At 32.7% G+C, this 19125-nt stretch overlaps 1 protein-coding gene across 5 annotated transcripts in view; it reads right to left on the bottom strand.

Moving 5' to 3' along the window:
- The window catches only part of MLLT3 (MLLT3 super elongation complex subunit), a 270414-nt gene that overhangs the window by 71139 nt on the left and 180150 nt on the right, over nt 1-19125 (bottom strand). For all 5 annotated transcript variants that reach the window (XM_051995415.1, XM_051995396.1, XM_051995432.1 and 2 more), the window contains one exon: nt 4329-4934. In XM_051995415.1, coding sequence (XP_051851375.1) covers nt 4329-4934 — 606 coding nt within the window. The remainder of the gene's footprint in view (nt 1-4328; nt 4935-19125) is intronic.

The following is a 19125-nucleotide window of genomic DNA, read 5'->3' as shown; positions in this document are numbered from 1 at the left end:
TATCCCACTTCATCCAGGATTTCTGCCTCTTATACCTGAAACCGGCTAAAAATAAACATTCAGTCAAACTCCAATCAGTCTGCCAAGTTGGTTCACAGGAGCTTCCTTGAACAAATGAATAAAACAAGGACCCTTCCCTTCTCAATAGCTCAAGCCTGCATTTCCTCAGGGCAGAAACTCATTCTGAATTATTTTAGTTGCTATGCTACACAACCCACATGGATGATCACAGATTTGGAGCTAGAAGTGAATTCAGGAGGCCATTTAGTCCAACTACCTTATATTACAAATGAGGAAACCAAGGCCCAGAGAAATTAATTCAAAGATCATCATTAATTGCCAGGATCATAATAATATAGTAGATATAATAGATATAGTAGATATAATAATATAGTAGATCTTGATAAGTGGTCGAAGTGGAATTTGCCTCCCAATAGCCACAATTGTACTGGGGTAGACAATATGAAAAAACTCCTCCCGATTCTAGATTTATTATGATCTTATGATACCTTGACTCCAAATTCACTATCATTTATACTGTATCATGATTTTTGTATTTACATTATACAAATTAATAACCACAAAAATAAAGAACTCAAGAACCCAATTAACTATATATTTTAATATTAGCAGATAAATGATATTTCTGTGTTTATAAGTGCAAAATGAGAAAACCCTAGAGAATATACTTCTAGTCATGAGCAATATATTAAAAAGAACCGTTATATTTCCCCTAACTACATTTATGGCTATTATAATCTGTCAAGCATAATTTTTAAATCTTAGCACATATTATATAGAATTAGTAATCTAACAATACTACTTTTCAAGGGATTGCTTTATCTTGCAGAAAATAATATAAGACTCGCTTTAGAAATCATACATCATTGAGAGAATACTATAGGTAATAAAGGAAATGAGATACAATATGAAGCATTAGAAAATGGAAGGCACATAATTTAATCAAAAAAAAAGGAGTTCAAATCCCAAAATTTCAGATATTTAACTATATGACCCTAAGTAAATCATTAAACCTCTGTGCCTTAGTTTCCTTTTCAATAGAATGAAGGGGTTGGACTCATTAACTTCCAAGATCTTTCACATTCTACATCTATAATCCTTGGAAGACTGTGTTGGCTGATTTAAGGATAATACTCAGTAGTGCTAATAATGGAAGGTCACTGGAACACTTGGCAAGCATGCATTCTACCACAATCTTGGAAAGCAAGGAAAGCATGAAAATAAATTATTATCAAGTACCATCCAAATACATTAAGTTCAAGTACTTTTGATAAACAATGCAATATAATTGAATGGGATGAACTGAGTGAAGACCTCTCATAAGAATATGGTCTCAACCTATGCCCTAATTGTAACTTGAGACTTTGCAATAACAAGTTGAGCTATTAAGTAAAATCTGTAGGTATTCGATTATCTAAGATAAACTTACATTCCCCTCCAGTACATCTGCACCTGACCTTTTCATTAGCATTTAAGAACCTAATACAGAAAAGAGTATGTTAGTGACTAATATTCTTTGTCTCTGAGGTAGATTTTCATGTCAGAGTGGAAGTCCTAGCCAATAGGAAGAAGGGCCAATAAAAGAGAGTAGGGGAACTTCTAATTAGGGTCTCTTACATAATCTTGTGTTTTGAAGTTTGTGCTTTGTACTCTTTTAAGTGACACCTTGTCTGTTGGGAATTGTCCTTTCTCAAGATTGTAATAAATCCTTTTTTTTTGCTTTTCTATCTTGGAAGTCCCCTATTTTAATTTGGTCATAGTTGTCCCACACATAAATGAAGAAAAAATCATATATAATCAACATTGGATAGAAGTAACTTGCTTAATTCAATCTTTCAAAGTGCTTTTTTAAATTTATCTTTTTTATTTCAAAACTATAATTATTATGCTACATATTCTGCTGAAGAGTATGGTGTTTCATCACTTCTGCTAGATTTTTAATTTCATTAGGACAGAAAATAACATTTTAATGATAATTTCTCCTAGTACTCATACAATCCTTTCTATACAATAAGGATTTAAGAAATAGGTTATTGAATGAATTACTGCAACTATTTAATAAGCCCATTTTTATTTGAGCAACATTTAAAAGTATGCTTTAGAACATAGGTGACACAGTGGGTAAAATACTGGATTTGAAGTCGGGAAGACATCTTTAGAATAGTGATCCTAGATAAGTCAATTAACCTCTCTCATCTCTAAAACAAGGAAATAGTAGCACATGGTCCACAGGATTTGCTATGACAATCAAACGACAAAATTTGGAAAGTACCTTGCATACTTTAAAGTACTACATATGTTATTATTTTATCATCTCTAAATAAAGAGTAAAATGATACAATATCAAATATTCAAAATACAACTAAATAGTTGCTATAATTTATTCATAGCACCCAAATTGTCTGGGTACTTTGAATAAATTGCTCTTAGGTATATGATTTTTTAATGAGAAACACTCTGATTTTAAACTACTACAGACTTACCAAATGAGCTAAATTCAATTTTAAAAAGTAAAAATGGTATGTGTAAGAAACTGATAAGTCACTTGACAATGAATTTATTACTTTTTTAAACAATATTTGATTAGAAAAAAATGTACGATAGTGTGATTATAAAGGCATCTGCAAACATTGCTTTTTTAAAGCTATTAAAAAACATTGCAGGAATCTACAATTGGATGGAACAAGAATAGATGTTTTACTAACTAATCTGAAAGTAGTTTAGGTATAACACAAGATGGGTAAGTGTTTCTGAAATGAAATTCACTAGAATAACATAGTGGAGAACACACTAGATTGATGATTCTAGAGACAAATTCTACTCTTGACTGCCCTTTAAATTTATTCACTCATGTAACTTAAGCCAAATCAATTAACTCCTCAGGCCCTCAAAGTTTCCTCATCTGGAAATAGGGGATCTGACTAAAGAATCTTCAAGTTTCTTTTCAACTCCCAATACTATGACTTCAAACAAAGGTCTCAAAAACCAGATTGATTGCTGTAGTTTCTTAAAAACCTTAAGCCGAAATGTACTTGTGAACAAGCACATACATGCTAAGGATTTCCCTCAGAGATTTAAAAATACTAATCACCCATGAGAGGAATGGACAGTGTTAGTATAGCTGACTCTAATTCCTTTGCCAGCATTCCAATCAGCAAGTTATGAGAAGGAAAGGATGGAAGTCACTACCACACTACTACCTTTACCACCATTTCACTGAGTAAGATACTGAGATCTATCACCCAGAGCGCAGATATATGCAATAATGCACTCTGTCCTTTTCTATGTACCTCTAATGGAAATGTTAATACAATTCAAAGAAAATTTCTTAATAGCTTATTTTGTCCAAGGCATTTTGCTAGGACTCAGGAATAGAAAGACAAAATTCAAACTGTCCCATATCTCAAAGTGTTTAGAAAACTACTGGACAAATATAAGGAGGCAGCATTTCTTATGCATTCATTGTCATTTCATTATCACTGGCCTTCCAAATTAACTAGTAGATCAAAATTAATCTCCTTGAGACCTATGGATTCAAAATTAGTTGGTACTGTTAGGTAGTTAATTCCTTGTTATAACGTGCATTTCAGTCAAAATTAACCAAAATAGGATAAAATAACCTTTAAATTTCCATCTACCTCTAAAATTTTATGATTCTAAATACCAAAAACAAAGAACATTCTATTCTTTCCTTCAGAAGAGAGATTTTTTAAACATAGAACATTCAAGGAATAAACATAGAACCCTCCTATTAATAAGAAAAGAATACAAGTAGAAGTTACCACCCTTCACAAAAATTAGATTTTCTGAATAGATAAAAAAATTACAATTACCTTTTCATAGTATTGTCAAAAGATTAAGAGCTTACCTCATTCTGCTTTTTCTTCTTTATTAACCTGAATTAATCTTAGATTCTTTTACCTTTTAAAATCTACTAGCATTAGAAAATAATAAAAAGTAAATTGAAGGTTTAACAATTGGTGGGGAGGGGAAGAAGGGGACTAGGGGAAGGAAGCACTAATGAGCGGATAATAATTTCAATTACTGTTCTGATGACCTATTATCATGCTAGGAGTTACAGCTTTGCCTGGACAATATGAATCACAAAATAATACATATGAAATGCTACAGATTCACTAGCAACTTCCTTTTTCTTCATTACCTTTCCTGAACCATGTCTATTCTATCTATGTTACTGATTTATTCATTTTCTCCTCCCCCAACCCCAAAACTGTAAAGCTATGTACAAGAAAAACTTAAGACTGAAAACGAAAGGGGAAAATGAAAACAAAAAACACAATACTCACTTCAGATTTAGAGGACATGTTTTCCTCCATGTCAGAGTCATTGGGATCCACAATATCATCAAAGGGGGGTAAAGTTGATTTCTTCTTCTCTGATGTATCACCTTCCATTTTTACCTTTCCCATCTTGACATGAGATTTATCTCTTGTAGGTTTTTTCTCAGCCGAACAAGTAAGTATCAGTGGTGGGGCACTAGAAAAACTTTTAAACAAAGCCTCCGAACTGCTTTTTTTCCTTTTTTTGGCTGCAAGGTCCTCAGACTCTGAAACAGGGGGCCTTTTACTGGGGGCTTTTTTGTCTTGCTGTTGCCCCCCTGTGATGGTAAGTAAGCTGCTTTCATGTTTTGGCTCTTTTGACATGGGTTTAGGTTCCTTGAAGGCCATCTTAGGAACTATTTTTTCTTCTTTTAGTGGTTTGTTTTCTTTGGGTTTCTTAGAGGATTCTTTGGAAGATTTGTTATGTTCCCTGGAAGGTTCTTTGAAGGCACTTTTATGTTCTCTTGAGTCTTTAGGAGGTTTTTCCTTGTGCTCCTTTGATAACTTGTGAGGTTTTGAGAAACTGTTACCACTGGTGCTGCTGCTATTTGTATGGCTACTCCTATTGGGATCCTGCAAAAAAGACAAGCACAAATCTGTGAGGCTCCTGAAGCTGAGGAGAAAGACAGCACAACTCCCAGTTTCTCCTGCACATAATGGTTACATTGTGATTTCTCTCAAAGTAATCTTGTGGACACCAAGTTCCCACAATATGATAAGTGGGTAGAGAACAGAACAGACTTAAGAAAAAGTGGGATGGAACTGTCTAGCAAGCTAATGAGATAGGACAAACTAAGCCAGGGTCACTTTTCTAAGAACAACATGTAGTTTTATAAAACCATCAAAGGATTTCGGGAATCTGTGATAGAAGAGTTATTAGAATAGCAACCAGACTGATCCCTTCTTTCTGTAGATAAAGGAAACTGAGACTCAGGAGACTAAGTAATTTCCCCGAGATGACTCAGGGAGGAATTAGCAGAGCCAAGATTGGAACTGAGGTCCACTGACTCCAAATTCAGTATGCTCCTTACTATAAATAAACTTTCAAAATAAAATAGCCAAAGTCTTTAAGATCTGATGCAAAGGTCTGAAAAAAGGTTGTTCAACATAAAATAAAAATAAATAAAAGAAAGGTTTGTTCTACTTTTCGAAGCTCTCTAGGCAATGAAAGTATGTTTTAAGAACTCTTTATTAATAATTGTAATTCATAACATTTTAAAATCTGACCAAGTACTTTGCCTCCAATTAGTCTTTTTCAGGGTCATATAGTCAATCAATCAGTAGCTAGAAAGATTAGGATATGAACTCCAGTTCTCTGACTCCAGGTCCAGCTCTCTGGGATTTCCAAATTAGATTACTGAATTAAAGCAAATAAACTTATGACTGTGTTGTCTTTTGTTAAATGCATAATATGTTTAATATAAATGCATACTCATTCCCTTAACAAACTAGCATGAGACATGGGATGATTTTATAAATACTATCTATTTTTTAATGATCTTATAAAAATCAAAAAACAACCTTTCATTTAATAGACAAAAATGTAATTTTATATTTATTATATGCATGGACTTTACTGTTGTAATAAAAATCACAAACAAACTCAAATTAAATCCTTAGCGTGCAAAACTGGATAATCAATACAAAAACCAGAGGAATTTTGCTATACTTACCTTTATCTTCTTAATTGATACCAGAGGAAAATGAAAGGATAAGTAAGTTTTGCAACTGGAATTTGCTTCTCCTAGCATGCTTATTATGTTTGATCTTTAATTCACCTTTCCTGTTTTAAGTCCAATTATATGTAAACCAAATGTGTATAGAAACCTCAAAAAAGTCTACTCTACAAATTCTGGAAAGGGGAAAGAGATTCTTTTTTTACACCTAAATACATACAAATCTATTCTGTGGGTTTCTCAGAAAAATAATAGCCTTAACTCTTTTCTTACCAAAAAGAAAAAAAAGCCATTTAGAAAAACTTTTTCTCCCAATTTTGACAAACTATACAAGTCATTAAAAAAAAAAAAAGGGTAGAGGAATCATCAGTTCTCTTAAGAATCAAAAGCTAGAAGCGGGTTTAATGTTTCTGAAACTTTATTATTTCTTGATAGTAAACAATGATATGACTAATCCAAAATATAGTTTAAAAATGGTGAACTACAACTGCATGTTCTTAAATTTATCAATCTGTTGATATACTCAATTTTTGTCATTTGCAAAAAAAGTACTATAACTATAAAATTAAAATCCCCAAGTTTGGCAGTTCACTCAAAGATACATAAGTACTGTATTAAACACATTTTTCTGGGCACTTATTTTTAAAAGTATATAAGTGTTAATTAACCAGTGTATTTTTCTAAGAAACAATAATAAAACTAAATAATTTTAGAACGAAGTCTTCAAGAGGATACCTTTAGTTAAAATGCAAAATATTGTCCTAGAATTCTGGAATTTATTGTAAAAGTACAATGAAATATCTTATCTTAAATATGCAGATCAATTAAATCTGCAAGGAAAGTATCTGGGAATAATGCTGAAAGTCTTGCCTAAACTTCAGCCTTTTATCCTGTACTATATTATCATATGAGATTTTTACTGTGGAGTTCCAGAAGGAAATAATATATAAAAAGCATAGAAAGGATGCTGGAACAAGATACTGAAAGGCTTTGCATGCCTAGCAGTTTTATGTTTTATCCTAAAAGCAATAAGGAGTCAATGAAGCTTTTGAATAAATATAATTCATCTAGAAATATCACCGTGAATTTCATGGAGGACAAATGAGTGAGGAGAGCCTGGAAACAAGAAAAACTAAATGGCTATTGTCATTAGACAAGGGAAAGGTTATGTATGACAGCCAGACTAGAGTGATAATCATGAAAAAGGGCAGATGCCAGAAATATTGTAGTAGAACTTATAAAATGATATAACTGATTGTCCTAGAAGCAAGAGGAGATAAAAGGAGAGTACAGATGACTACAATTTTGAACCTAAACAACTTGATATATGGCAGTGATGTTTAAAGAAATAGAGAACTTAGAAAACAGGTTGAAAAGATAAAAAGTTTTGGTTTAAAAATATTGTTTGGTATGTGAATTTGAAATACCCAATAGGCAGTTGGTAATAAGTGAATGAATGAGCAATATTAATTTTTAACTATATGGAAAACACTCTATTAAGTTCTAAAAATACAAATAGAGAAGACAGTCTCTGCTCTCAAAGAACTCATCCCCTAATGGGAGAAGAAAATAGTTTCAGCTAAAAGTCTAAGATCAACTAATGATCCATGGGGTACAATAGATGGCAATGTAACTTTTTTAGTGTCATTGTTACTGATGTTTCTACTGATTCTTTCTAATAGTGAACTATTTGACAATGTCCCAGAGATGCTGACAGCACAGAATGGGATGCAGCAGATCCTCTGGGATGTGAAAAGGGAGCCTACCACTACCCCTACAGCTCTGGGGCTTATCGCCCAATGCTTGGGATTGGTCAGCACTGACTATGGATGGAGACAAAGGAAATGGTCCAGATGTTCACAATATTGTAGAAATCAATCAGGAAAGAGACTAGGGAGCATCATCAACGAAGAATAGATCTATGAGAGCTAATGAGGTCATGGAGAAAGAAGGTATTGTGTTCAGTATAGAGCACTGTGGTACAACCACTGTTAGAAGGTAAGAGACAGATTGAAGCATTGATGAAGATACAGCAAAAAGGGTAGCCAAACACAAAACAGAATCAAGAAAGCAGGGATATCAAAGAAAGGAAGGAAAAAACCAAAAGGAACAAGTATGATATTAAGGAAGAAAGGATAATCAATGTCAAATTTAGAAAAGTCAAAAGGAAAATGTATTGGATAAAAAGAACACTTGGAAATTAAGAGATAAATAACAGACCAATCAGTTACTTGGAGAGAATTATTATACAATGTCCCATTTAGGCGGCATAAAATGTAAAGTACAATTTGTTTGCTGAAGGTCAATTAGAACTAATGGAAGATAAGGCAAACTAATATCCCTATAATCTAATAGCTTCGGGAGATGATTAAGGAATTAAAGAATTTGTAAATATTGGCTAAAATCAGGTTTGTGGATATTTTTGAATATCACTTTCCACACTATCTCTGGGACCTATTATCACTGACAATCAAGGGCTAGCTTGACTGATTTTCTCTCCCGCTGCAACTTCTTCCCATTAGATGTCTTTTTATTTAAAGTTCCCCACACACACCTATTTAAACTATATTCATTACTTGCATGTTCCATAAATATTTTCATATGGCCAAAAATGTAGGAGATACATAAAAAATGTACCAGAATATTTCTTACTAGTGTGTTTCCTAAAATCTTGCAAGAAATAATACTTGAGAAATAAAGACATGCCTTCATAATAGGATTTCTATCGGCATCAAATTTTTATTTTTTTTAATGCAAACATAAACAAACTACATGCCGCCCAAGAACTGGAATAACATGTAAATTGCAACTTGTCAAGAGTCCTCCACCCAATGTCCCTCACCAGGAGAAACCACATCTACACGTCCAGAGAACCTGTTAATTCCTGTTTGAACAAGACATTGAAATATCTATAAGGGCTTGTTCTTCGTTAACTCAAGTACATATATTGTATTTAGGATATACTGTGACATATTTAACATGTAAAGGACTGCTTGCCATCTGGGGGAGGGGATGGAGGAGGGAGGGGAAAAGTCGGAACAGAAGTGAGTACATGGGATAATGTTGTAAAAAAAAAAAAAAAAAAAAAAACTACCCAGGCATGGGTTCTGTCAATAAAAAGTTATTTAAAAAATAAAAAAATAAAAAAATAAAAGCTTGTAATATTAAATAAATAAATAAAGTTTAAAGAAAATTTATGTTTTATAATTGCCCTGTACTGGGTCAGCAATACCTTACAATGTGGTTTGAAGCTGAAGTTACTATTGACAAAAAAGCAATGTGAAGCTCTTGAATTCAGTTTATTTCATGTACACTCCTGGTTTATCATGGTACTGGGCAAAATCATCTACAATGAAGCTCTTCTAGCATGTGGGTTACTGGCATTTCTGATTTGTTCTAATGTTCTTTGCTGACTTCTGGTACATGAAGGAACATACTTTTTTCCTATCCACTTTGTCAAACAGATCATCAACAGTTTTCAGTAAAACTAGTCAATATCTCTACGCCACTACATCTACATTTTATATTCATAGGTATCAATGATCAGAATGCTAACCTTATTTGAGTGCAGTGTCTAACTGGCAAGCATTTCAGGATTTGTGCTTGGTATTGACAGCTGCCATAGCAGTCTCAGGACATAAAAAATCCCTGCGATACATCACTTTGACCGACATAGTCTTTTTCTGCCATTAAAATTTCTCTCACAATATGGATGATATATTGGACTTTTAGAGGGTTTATTGACGCTATTATTATCATTTCTCTTAATATTGCAGAGCTGTTTTTATTTTCTCCTGATGAATTGTTATTACTTAAAGGCTTCTAGGATCTGGTTTCCAATAACATTTCCAATCTTATTTCATATTATTTTCTTTAACATACTCTCTATTTCAGCCAGACTGTATAATTATTGCATATACATGACATTCAATTCCCCAGTTGGGTGCCTTTGAACAAATGGTTCTATAATTCTAGAATTCTCTCCTTTCTCATCTCTGTACCATGGAATTATTAAAAAATAAAATTAATATTTTATCCAAAATTTAATCCTAAAAATCAATATAAACACTTAAACTGATTTAATAATTTTAAAATTTTTTCAATGAATACAATAATCATAACATTTTCTTTTTTCTTCCATGTTTAGCACTATCCAAACCTTCCCACCCTGAAATAAATCTGTTTATTCTAATAAATATACAGTCAGCCAGAATAGAGCAACCCATTAGCCATGTCTAAGAAGGTATATCTCATTCTGGAACTTCTAGTTTATTGCCCTTTTGCTAAGGGATGGAAGGTATGATTCATTCTCAGTCTTTTGTAGGTATGATTGATTGCAGTTTAGTCAGAGTTCTGAGGTCTTTCAGAGATTACCATCACGTTATTGTTAGAGTAACTGCCAAACTGTTCTCCCAGTTCTACTAACCTCATTCTGCATGAATTCATTCAAGTCTCTCCACCTTTCTCTCAATCTGTCAATTACTCATATCTTATGATGGAATAAAATTCCATTGCACCCAGTACAACAGTACAGTTTGTTCAACCATTCCCCAACAGATGGAGACTTTTATTTCTAGCTCTTTGCTACAACAAAAAAGTGATGTTATTAATATTCTTATAGATACTGGTCCTTTGCCTCTGTCCTTGACCTCATTAAGGTCCAAGCTTAATAGTAGTTAAATCACAAAGTCAAAGGGTAAATCATTTAGTGATCTTTTAAAACATAATGACAAACTTTTTCAGAATGGTTGAGCTTAAGTATAATATATCAAATTGCTTGTCTTCACAATGAAGGAGAAAAGAAGGAATAAGGTAGAGAATTTGGAAAAAAATATATAATTAATATTAAAAATCATTTTACATATAACTAGGGGAAATTATATATTTTTATAAAATGGTAAACCAATTCACAGGTAAATCAAGAGGGTATTAGCTTGCTTGTCCTTCAATACTTCTTCCAATAAGTGTGAGTGTTTTATTTTTGTCATCACTATCAATCTGATTAATATAAGGCATACCTGCAATTATTTTAACCTGAATAAATAGCAAATATTAAAAAACAGGTCAAGAGTTACCTTGTACGCAAAATCTTTCCTGACCCACCAATATGGGTCCTTTCTTCTTCTTGAAATTGCTTTCATTATTTTTTTATTTATTTGTATTTACTTGCATATATGTTATATTTCCCATCATATCCTTAGAAGATAAGTTCCTCAATGTCAGTGAAGGTCTTTAATTCCCAGGCAATATAGAACCATACCTATAGTATGTATATGTTTGATAAATTCTTGATGAATTGAAATGGATATTGTATAATTCTAAAGTTTCTCCTTGTAATTTCTATTAGAACTAAATCCATAAACTAATTTAAACAACATTATCAATTTTATTATATTTATCTGGCCTAACTTACTCTCATAAGGCTAACAACTAGATACTTTATACATTTTTCAGTTTTTTTTAAAAGGAATTTGTTTCTTCCTAGTTTCTATTTATACTAGATAGAAATATTATGATTTTATGGAATTACTGAAACGTTAATCATTATTTAATTTTTTCCCATGATTCTCTGGGACTTGTTTTTTTTTAATAAATCATCACAAAGATAGGCAAAATAAAATAAAGTTATGTTTTTAAATTTAGTATCTCCTTTTCAGTGTGATAATTATCATTTCTAGAACTTTAAGAAATGTTTTTTGTTGTGTTGAATGATTATAAAAAAAGAACAGTGGAGAAATTTAAAAAGTAATGTTTCTTGTATATTTGCTTTTGCCAGGAAAGCTTTTTTCTATTCATTGTTAATAATGTTAACTCTTGATTTTTAGATACATACTTTTGGTCATGTGAAAAGAGGGTCCTTTGTATCTATGATTTTTGGGTTTAAAAATATAATAGGGATGTATTTTTCAAAGGAATTTTTCTATTTATTAACATAATTGTATATTTTAATTGCTTATATAATTGTTTATCCTTCTCATTTTCTTCTGAGAAATAATATGGTTCACTGAACAGAAGGCTGGACTGGTTGGGAAAACCTAGGTTCAGTATCATGTCTGATATAAATTATTGTGTGGCCATGAAAAAGTCACCTAACGTTCCAAGGTGCCAGGAAGCTTTCTAAGACTATATGTTGCAGTAAAATTGCCTATAGGCATTGGTGGAGGGACATTCCTAAACAGGAACTCCCTACAAAAATTAAATTGTTCCCTAATGTTGACTAAGACTTCCATTTCTGTTATGCATGAATTTTGGATATATTCCCATAGTGTATTTACTAGGAATTTATTTACAACTTTTCAAATCAATTTTCAGGGGAAAAATTGGCCCATAGTTCTTCTTCTTGGCTTTATTACAGGTCTGGTATCAGAAACATATTTGTCTCATTAAGTTTGGAGTCTTTCTCTTTTGGGGGGAAAATCAATTTTATGGGCCCCAAATTTTGTGTTCTTTAAACAGGACAGAATTCAGTTCTAAGTCCCTGTGAAAACTAGGGTGTTCACCCTACCTTGGTCATGCATTTATGCCTTGATCGGTTTCTTTTTTTTTCTGATATTAGACAAAGACCTCTTTCATGTATTGATATTTTGGTTAATTTATATTTTCAACACATTCATTTCCTTTTAATTCTCAAGACTGCTGGTATAAATCTGAGTTTGGGAGTTGGTGATAACATTTTTTCATGTTGACAAAAGAATATTGGTTTTATTTTTTCTACTCCATAGTAAAACATAAACATATTAGATAGAATTTAGAAAATCCAGTGAAGTCAAAGCTGTTTCTTTATGAGTTGGTAAAATAGTAAACATAGACTGACAATAAGATACCCATATGTGCAATTAAATCCAATTCAAGATGATGATTCTGATAGATTTAGTAATAGAAAAATTAGATGTCTAATTGATCAAATCATTACTTAGGAAAATCATAACAAAAACAATAGCAGCAATAGCTAGCATTTATATAGCAATTTAAGATTTACAAAATACTTTATATATTTTATATCATTTGCTCTTTACTGTTACCACATGAGGTAATTGCTACTATATTCATTTTACAGAAAGAGGACCTGAAACAGACAGACGTTAAGGATCACACAACTACTAAGTGTCTGAGCTATGCTAGTCGTGCTAACTCCAAAACCAGTGTTCAGTCAATGGCAATTTTCATACCTAAATTATGAGACAGTGATTTAAAATTATAATAATGATATTAACTGATATTTATTTGGCACTTTCTTTTCAGAATGCTCACCATAAATTAACATCATTTATTCCTTATTATGAATCTGTCAGAAAAGCTACAGGTATGTCATCTCCATTTTGTAAAAAAACAATATGGGAAAGTGACTTAACTAGAGTCACAAAGTTATTACTAAATGTAGAAAGCAGAATTTGAATTCAGATTTAACTGACTGCAAGGCCAGCACTCCATCCATAATGTATTGTGATATAAACTGGGACAAAATTCTTTTTTAAAAAAATAAATAATAAATAGGATGAATTTCCATTCAGAACCAGTAGAGGGAGCATAAAACATTGTTTTATATTAAGTGTCTCAGGTTCTTAAAAAGGAAGATTCTCACCTTTAAAATACTGTTTTTAAGGTAATAAATAAATAAATAAATAAAAGTTAAAGCGTCATGAAATTGTAGACCTAGTGCTGGTCAGAGGTCAATGCTGAAACTCAAGAGATACTTGTTTTTACAGAGGAAAAAAAATTGAAAACAATTAAGGTAAGTGACTTGCTCAAGGTCTCGCAGGAATTCAACTACGGTAAATTTTTAAGCTAATTCTTCTGAATGTAAAATCACTAAATACATATTTTTAAATTAAAATTTCAAATTCAGAAAAAAATTAGTGATAGAGTATCAGTTATATTATAATATCTGCCTTCTAACCTATCTGGTTTTTAACAGAGCTATCAGAACAATTTAAATATCTCTCCTCTTCCTTTTCAGTTCAAATTCCTTTAGCAACCATATAGGCCAAACAAGGCAACCCCACAAGCCCCAGAGAAATCTCTACTATAACAGATCAAACAAGAATGCCTCTGATCAAAGATCTCCAATAAAGAGGAACCTATTATCTTATTATACTTTTAGTTAGCTTGACTTGTCAGAAAACTTTTCTCCAACATTCCCCAACATCCCCAACAACCCCAACAAAAAAACCTTCCCCAACAATTGCCATTGATTGCACTGGTTTTGGAGTTAGGAAGACTAGCATAGACTAATGTTTGACTCTTTAAAACATAAGTTCATTATCTTAGCCTACTCTCAGAAGCCAAATAGAACCAATCTAGTCCTTCTGCCACATGTAAAATCCTTCAAATAACTAAGAATAACTATAATGTCTCTGGGTCTTCTATTCTCTAGGCTAAACAACCCCAATTCTTTTCATCAAATTCACAAGACAGAGATTGAAGAGCCTTTATCATCCTACTTGTCCTGCTCTAAATCCTTTCCAGATTATCAACGTTATTCTTAAATTATGGCACCAAAAATGAACACAGTATTCCAGATGTAGTATTGAATAATCCATAGTAAAAGTGGATTATCACATTCTTAATTCTGAAACCAAAGTCTTTCTCATGTGAAGCTTAATCTTGCACTAAAAACAGCTAATCTTTTTAAGGCAAAAAAAACCTTCCATTTTATATCTATAAAGTTGGTTTGTTTTTTGTTTTCTTAATGTATCCAAAATAGTAAGACATTAAGCTTTATTGAATTTTATAATATTAGATTCATCCCAATGCTCCGGATTTTTCCTGGATCCTGACCAATATTCTATGTCTTAGCTATCCTCTCCTAGGGATTCTATTCTGTAAATGTGCCCAATCTGGCATCTACGCTTTTGATCCAAGTCATGGATGAAAATGTCAAACATAATCCAGGCCTAGTACAAACCCCCCAAACACTCTGCTGAACACCTCCTGTCAAACTGACAATTGAACAATTAATGGCTGCTCAAGAACTGTGTAAACCAGTTCAAAATTCAATTAATTGTATTATTATTTAGTGGATCATTTTCCATCTTTTTTCCTTAAGAACAGTACGAGATTAAAGTGCTTTGTCAAAAATCTATGTAAACTCTATCTCCAGCAGAGGTATCAAATACTAAGTGTACAACACTTCCAAGTATAGTGTGGACCAGATTAAAATGTAGTTGAGAAATTCTCAACAAAATAAATTAAAACATAAAACAGACAATATTAATATGCAGTTTCCAAAGTAAATAAGAGGCCCATAGTGATGTTTATTTTGACTATTTTCTCCCATTTCTATTTGAATTTGACACCACTGATCTATAATATTCCCCTGAATTATCTACTTATTTAGTAATTAAATTTTTAAAAATGTAATAAGGTTATTCTGATGTGACTTATTTTTTAATGAATCTAAACAAGCTATTTGTAATCACTGCTCCTTTGGGTAAATACTCACTAGCATTCCTTTAAATATTTGTTACAGAATTTTACTAGGAATTGAAATGCTGCTCACTTATTCTAGTCTACAACTTCTTTTCTTTTCCCCTTCCGCACCCCCCAAATCATGGCATTTACAGTTCTCCAATCTTTCAGTCACTCTCCCATTATTGTATCATTAAAAACGTAATTAAAAATTGTTCCATTTAAATCTGTTTACAGTAATATTAATAACTGGTAAGTGGGAAGATGGTGGTGGCCTTGACAGTGATAGAGAAGTCATGGAGAGGGTTGTTAAAGGAAAAGATAATGAGCAACTTTGGATATGTGGATTCAACATAGCCAATAGGTAGTTGGAGATGCAAGACTAGAGGTCAATAGAAGGTTAGAATCAGCTGCATGGGGATGATAACTGAATCCAGGAAAACTGATGGAATCAATAAGAGAAAAGAGAAAAGGACCCTGAACAGAGCCTTTGGGGGACACAAGTGTTCTGAATGCAACTTATTAATCCAGAGGCTTCACTCTCTTTTGGAGGGGGTCTCAACTTTTTAGTGTGGAAATTTTGTTTCTCCAGATTCTAATCTCTAAATACCAATATTACTTAATCATGGACATAAGGGCTATATACCCCAAAGCAGCCTCCCAAAATAGGGTTTGGGGTCCTTGTTCATTATTTCAACTGAAAAAAGGTTTTCTGCTCAAGATACAGGTAAAGTTTTGCAGAGGAAGCAAGATTACTTTCTCTCCTTGCCTTTTTATATCCATATGTGTCAGCTTATTAAAAAAAAAAAAAAAAAGAAGCCTAGAGTTTAGCATAACTTTACTCCTCCCAAAATAAGCAAAGATCTAAGAATAGTTACCAAAACAGGAAAAAATAATGATAAATGTTGGAGATGTGGGAAAAATAGGACACTAATGCATTGTTGATGGAGTTGTGAAACAATCTAACCATTCTGGAGAGCAATCTGGAACTATGCTCAAAAAGGCTATAAAACTGTATATACCCTTTGGCCCTGTAGTGCCATTACTGGGTCTGTATCCCAAGAAAATTATAAAGGAGGGAAAAGTAGCCACACCTGCTAAAACGTTTGTAGCAGTTCTTTTTGTGGTAGCAAAGAAATGGAAAATGAGTGAATGTCCATCAATTGGGGAAAAGCTGAACAAACTGTGGTATATGAATGTAAAGGATGAACAAGATGATTTTAGAAAAGCCTGAAAAAATTTACATGAACTAATGCCGAGTGAAACAAGCAGAACCAGGAATACATTGTACACAATAATAGTAAGAGGTGCCAAAGAGCTCAACTTTTTACTTCTCATCATCACTCAAAAACCTTCCCCTCAAACTCCCTTTAATTCCAGGCTTAGATGAGTGAAGGAAGAAATTATGAAGGGACAGGGCATCTCCTTACCAAGGCAAATCCCCATATATGTACTTTTTATCTCCTCCCCTGTCTTTTCCCATCAATTTAATCTCTTCTTCTTTACTGATTATTTCCTTCCTACCTGCAAACATCTCCCCCATCTTAAAAACTCTTTTTTGTTCCCAGCATCCAAGCTGGATGCTCTCAAAATATTTCTTGCTCATCTTTCAACTAAAATCTTTGGAAATGCAATCTTCCCAGAGACTAGCAATTCCTCTTCCCTAGTTTTCATTAAAATGCTGCTGTCTGCTTCAGTTCCTGCATATTTGACCTCTCCCATTTCCCTTACTGTAGTAACTCTCCCCTACAACTCTATGTTTTTCTCTTGCCAATCTAAAATTTCCACTCCATGAGTTCAATGCTTTTCTCCTTTCCTATGCTAAAGATATATCACTAACTGATTTTTGTACCTTCTACTGGACGTTCTGCAAACATTTCACACTCATCATGTCAAAAGAAAACCATCTATTGCCTCAAATTTCCCAGCTCTTTTGAATTTTATCATTACTAACAAGAGCATGACTGTCCTCCCAGACACTCCTATTCCAAACTTTAGTGCCATCCTCAATTTCTCATTTAAATGTCCAACTGCTAAATCTTGTGATTTTTACATCATATCTATCCTGCCCTCTCTACTCTCCTTGCTGCCATTCAAGTTGACATGTTCACCTCTCTCCCATTGATCTTCCTACCTCATCTCTTTCCATTCCAATTCATCCTTCACTTAGGGCCAAAATGACTTTCTTCAAGTGTAGATCTACCCAAGGGAATAAACTCTAGTGCCTCTATTATTGCCTTCAAGACCAAATATTAACAATGACTTGAGGCTAAAAGCTCTTTGTAACCTGAAGAAAATGCTTCCTTTTTTCTTTACACAGTATTTTTAAGTACAAAGCTTTCTAAATCTTCAAGTGCTACAGAAATGGAAGAAGCTCTTATTATATTACCTCCTGAAATGACCAATTTTAGGTAATTGATTGAAGCTTGACAAATTACCATATATTTTTATTCCTGATGATATAGAGGCTTACTTCTATCTTGACTGATTCTAATTATATTCAAATTACAATATACAAAGTTCTGATGAAGCTTAGGCACTGTGCTTTAGTTCAGCTTAAAACCATGAGTTATATTTGGTAGAAGTTTCTATTTCAAGACTATTCTTTATGTTTAAAGTTTGAAACCAAAAAAAGAAACTTGATTTCAGTAATTCCGTTCTTTTCTAAGACCAGGTGCAGTTTAGTTAGCTTCATACTGTTTCTATTTTCTTGATCAAGTTTCAGAAAATACTATTAATGACTTAGGTCTTCTGACTTCTGACCTACTCGTCAAGTTGCCATACCACTTCATAGTTTATCATTTCTGTCAGTACTATGGATGAAGACAGGAATGGCAAGCCATCATTTTGGATGGGAAGTTAGGTGCTTGAACTCTTCCAAATCTGCCTAATATTAAAACACACACACACAGCAGCAGCAATTCCCTAGTCAATAACAAATACTGAGTTAATTGTATTAAATCCAAGTTTCATTTGCAGTTAGATTTCTAAGATGATGTTCAAATTAACTAGATGTTCTCTTACATTCCTCTCCTGTCCTGTATCTGTCAGTCTACTTACAACTTTGGGCTTGTTTGAGGCTTTTTTACTAACTTTACTAACAAACATTGTCTAAGATAGCAAAGTTTGGAAAGATATGAAAAAGCTTTGCTTTTTTAACCCATTTTTTCATCATATTCTATCTTGTACCTCTAAGAAATGTAACAAGCTTATGGAAAATAAATTCAAATCTTTGTTAATGCAAAACAGAATACTGAGACTAGAGATAACTTCTGCTTTTTGTTTATTCTTCTTCCTTTTTCTACATTTTGTTATTTATGATTGGAGAAAAAATCATTTTTAGATCAAATCAATCACTTTGTTAGTAGCACTGGTACAATGTTTCAATGTTTGGATTGTGCCAAGTTGAGAGGGAAAAAAAAGATGAAATGAGATTTGGGGACCATACTGGATTTATATTGTTTTTCAAATGAAAACAGAGGAAAGGAAACTAGGCCTCTATGGTCATAAATAAGATAGCTGTCTGTAGGTGGAGTACTAAAACAAGGTTATAGAAATAGAAGGAAAGGAATCTTTCAAGTTGAAAAAAAGAAAAGAAAAAACAAGTTTTACTTGTCAAAGCTTCAAATAAAAAACAGCAAGTTCACATTAGAATAACAAGAACAATTCCACAGGGTTCA

The sequence above is a fragment of the Antechinus flavipes genome, chromosome 1 (genome assembly GCF_016432865.1).
Source record: "Antechinus flavipes isolate AdamAnt ecotype Samford, QLD, Australia chromosome 1, AdamAnt_v2, whole genome shotgun sequence".
In the NCBI taxonomy this organism is placed as follows: Eukaryota; Metazoa; Chordata; class Mammalia; order Dasyuromorphia; family Dasyuridae; genus Antechinus; species Antechinus flavipes.
The sequence above is the reverse complement of the archived record's forward strand: the minus strand, read 5'-3'. Positions and strand labels throughout refer to the sequence as shown.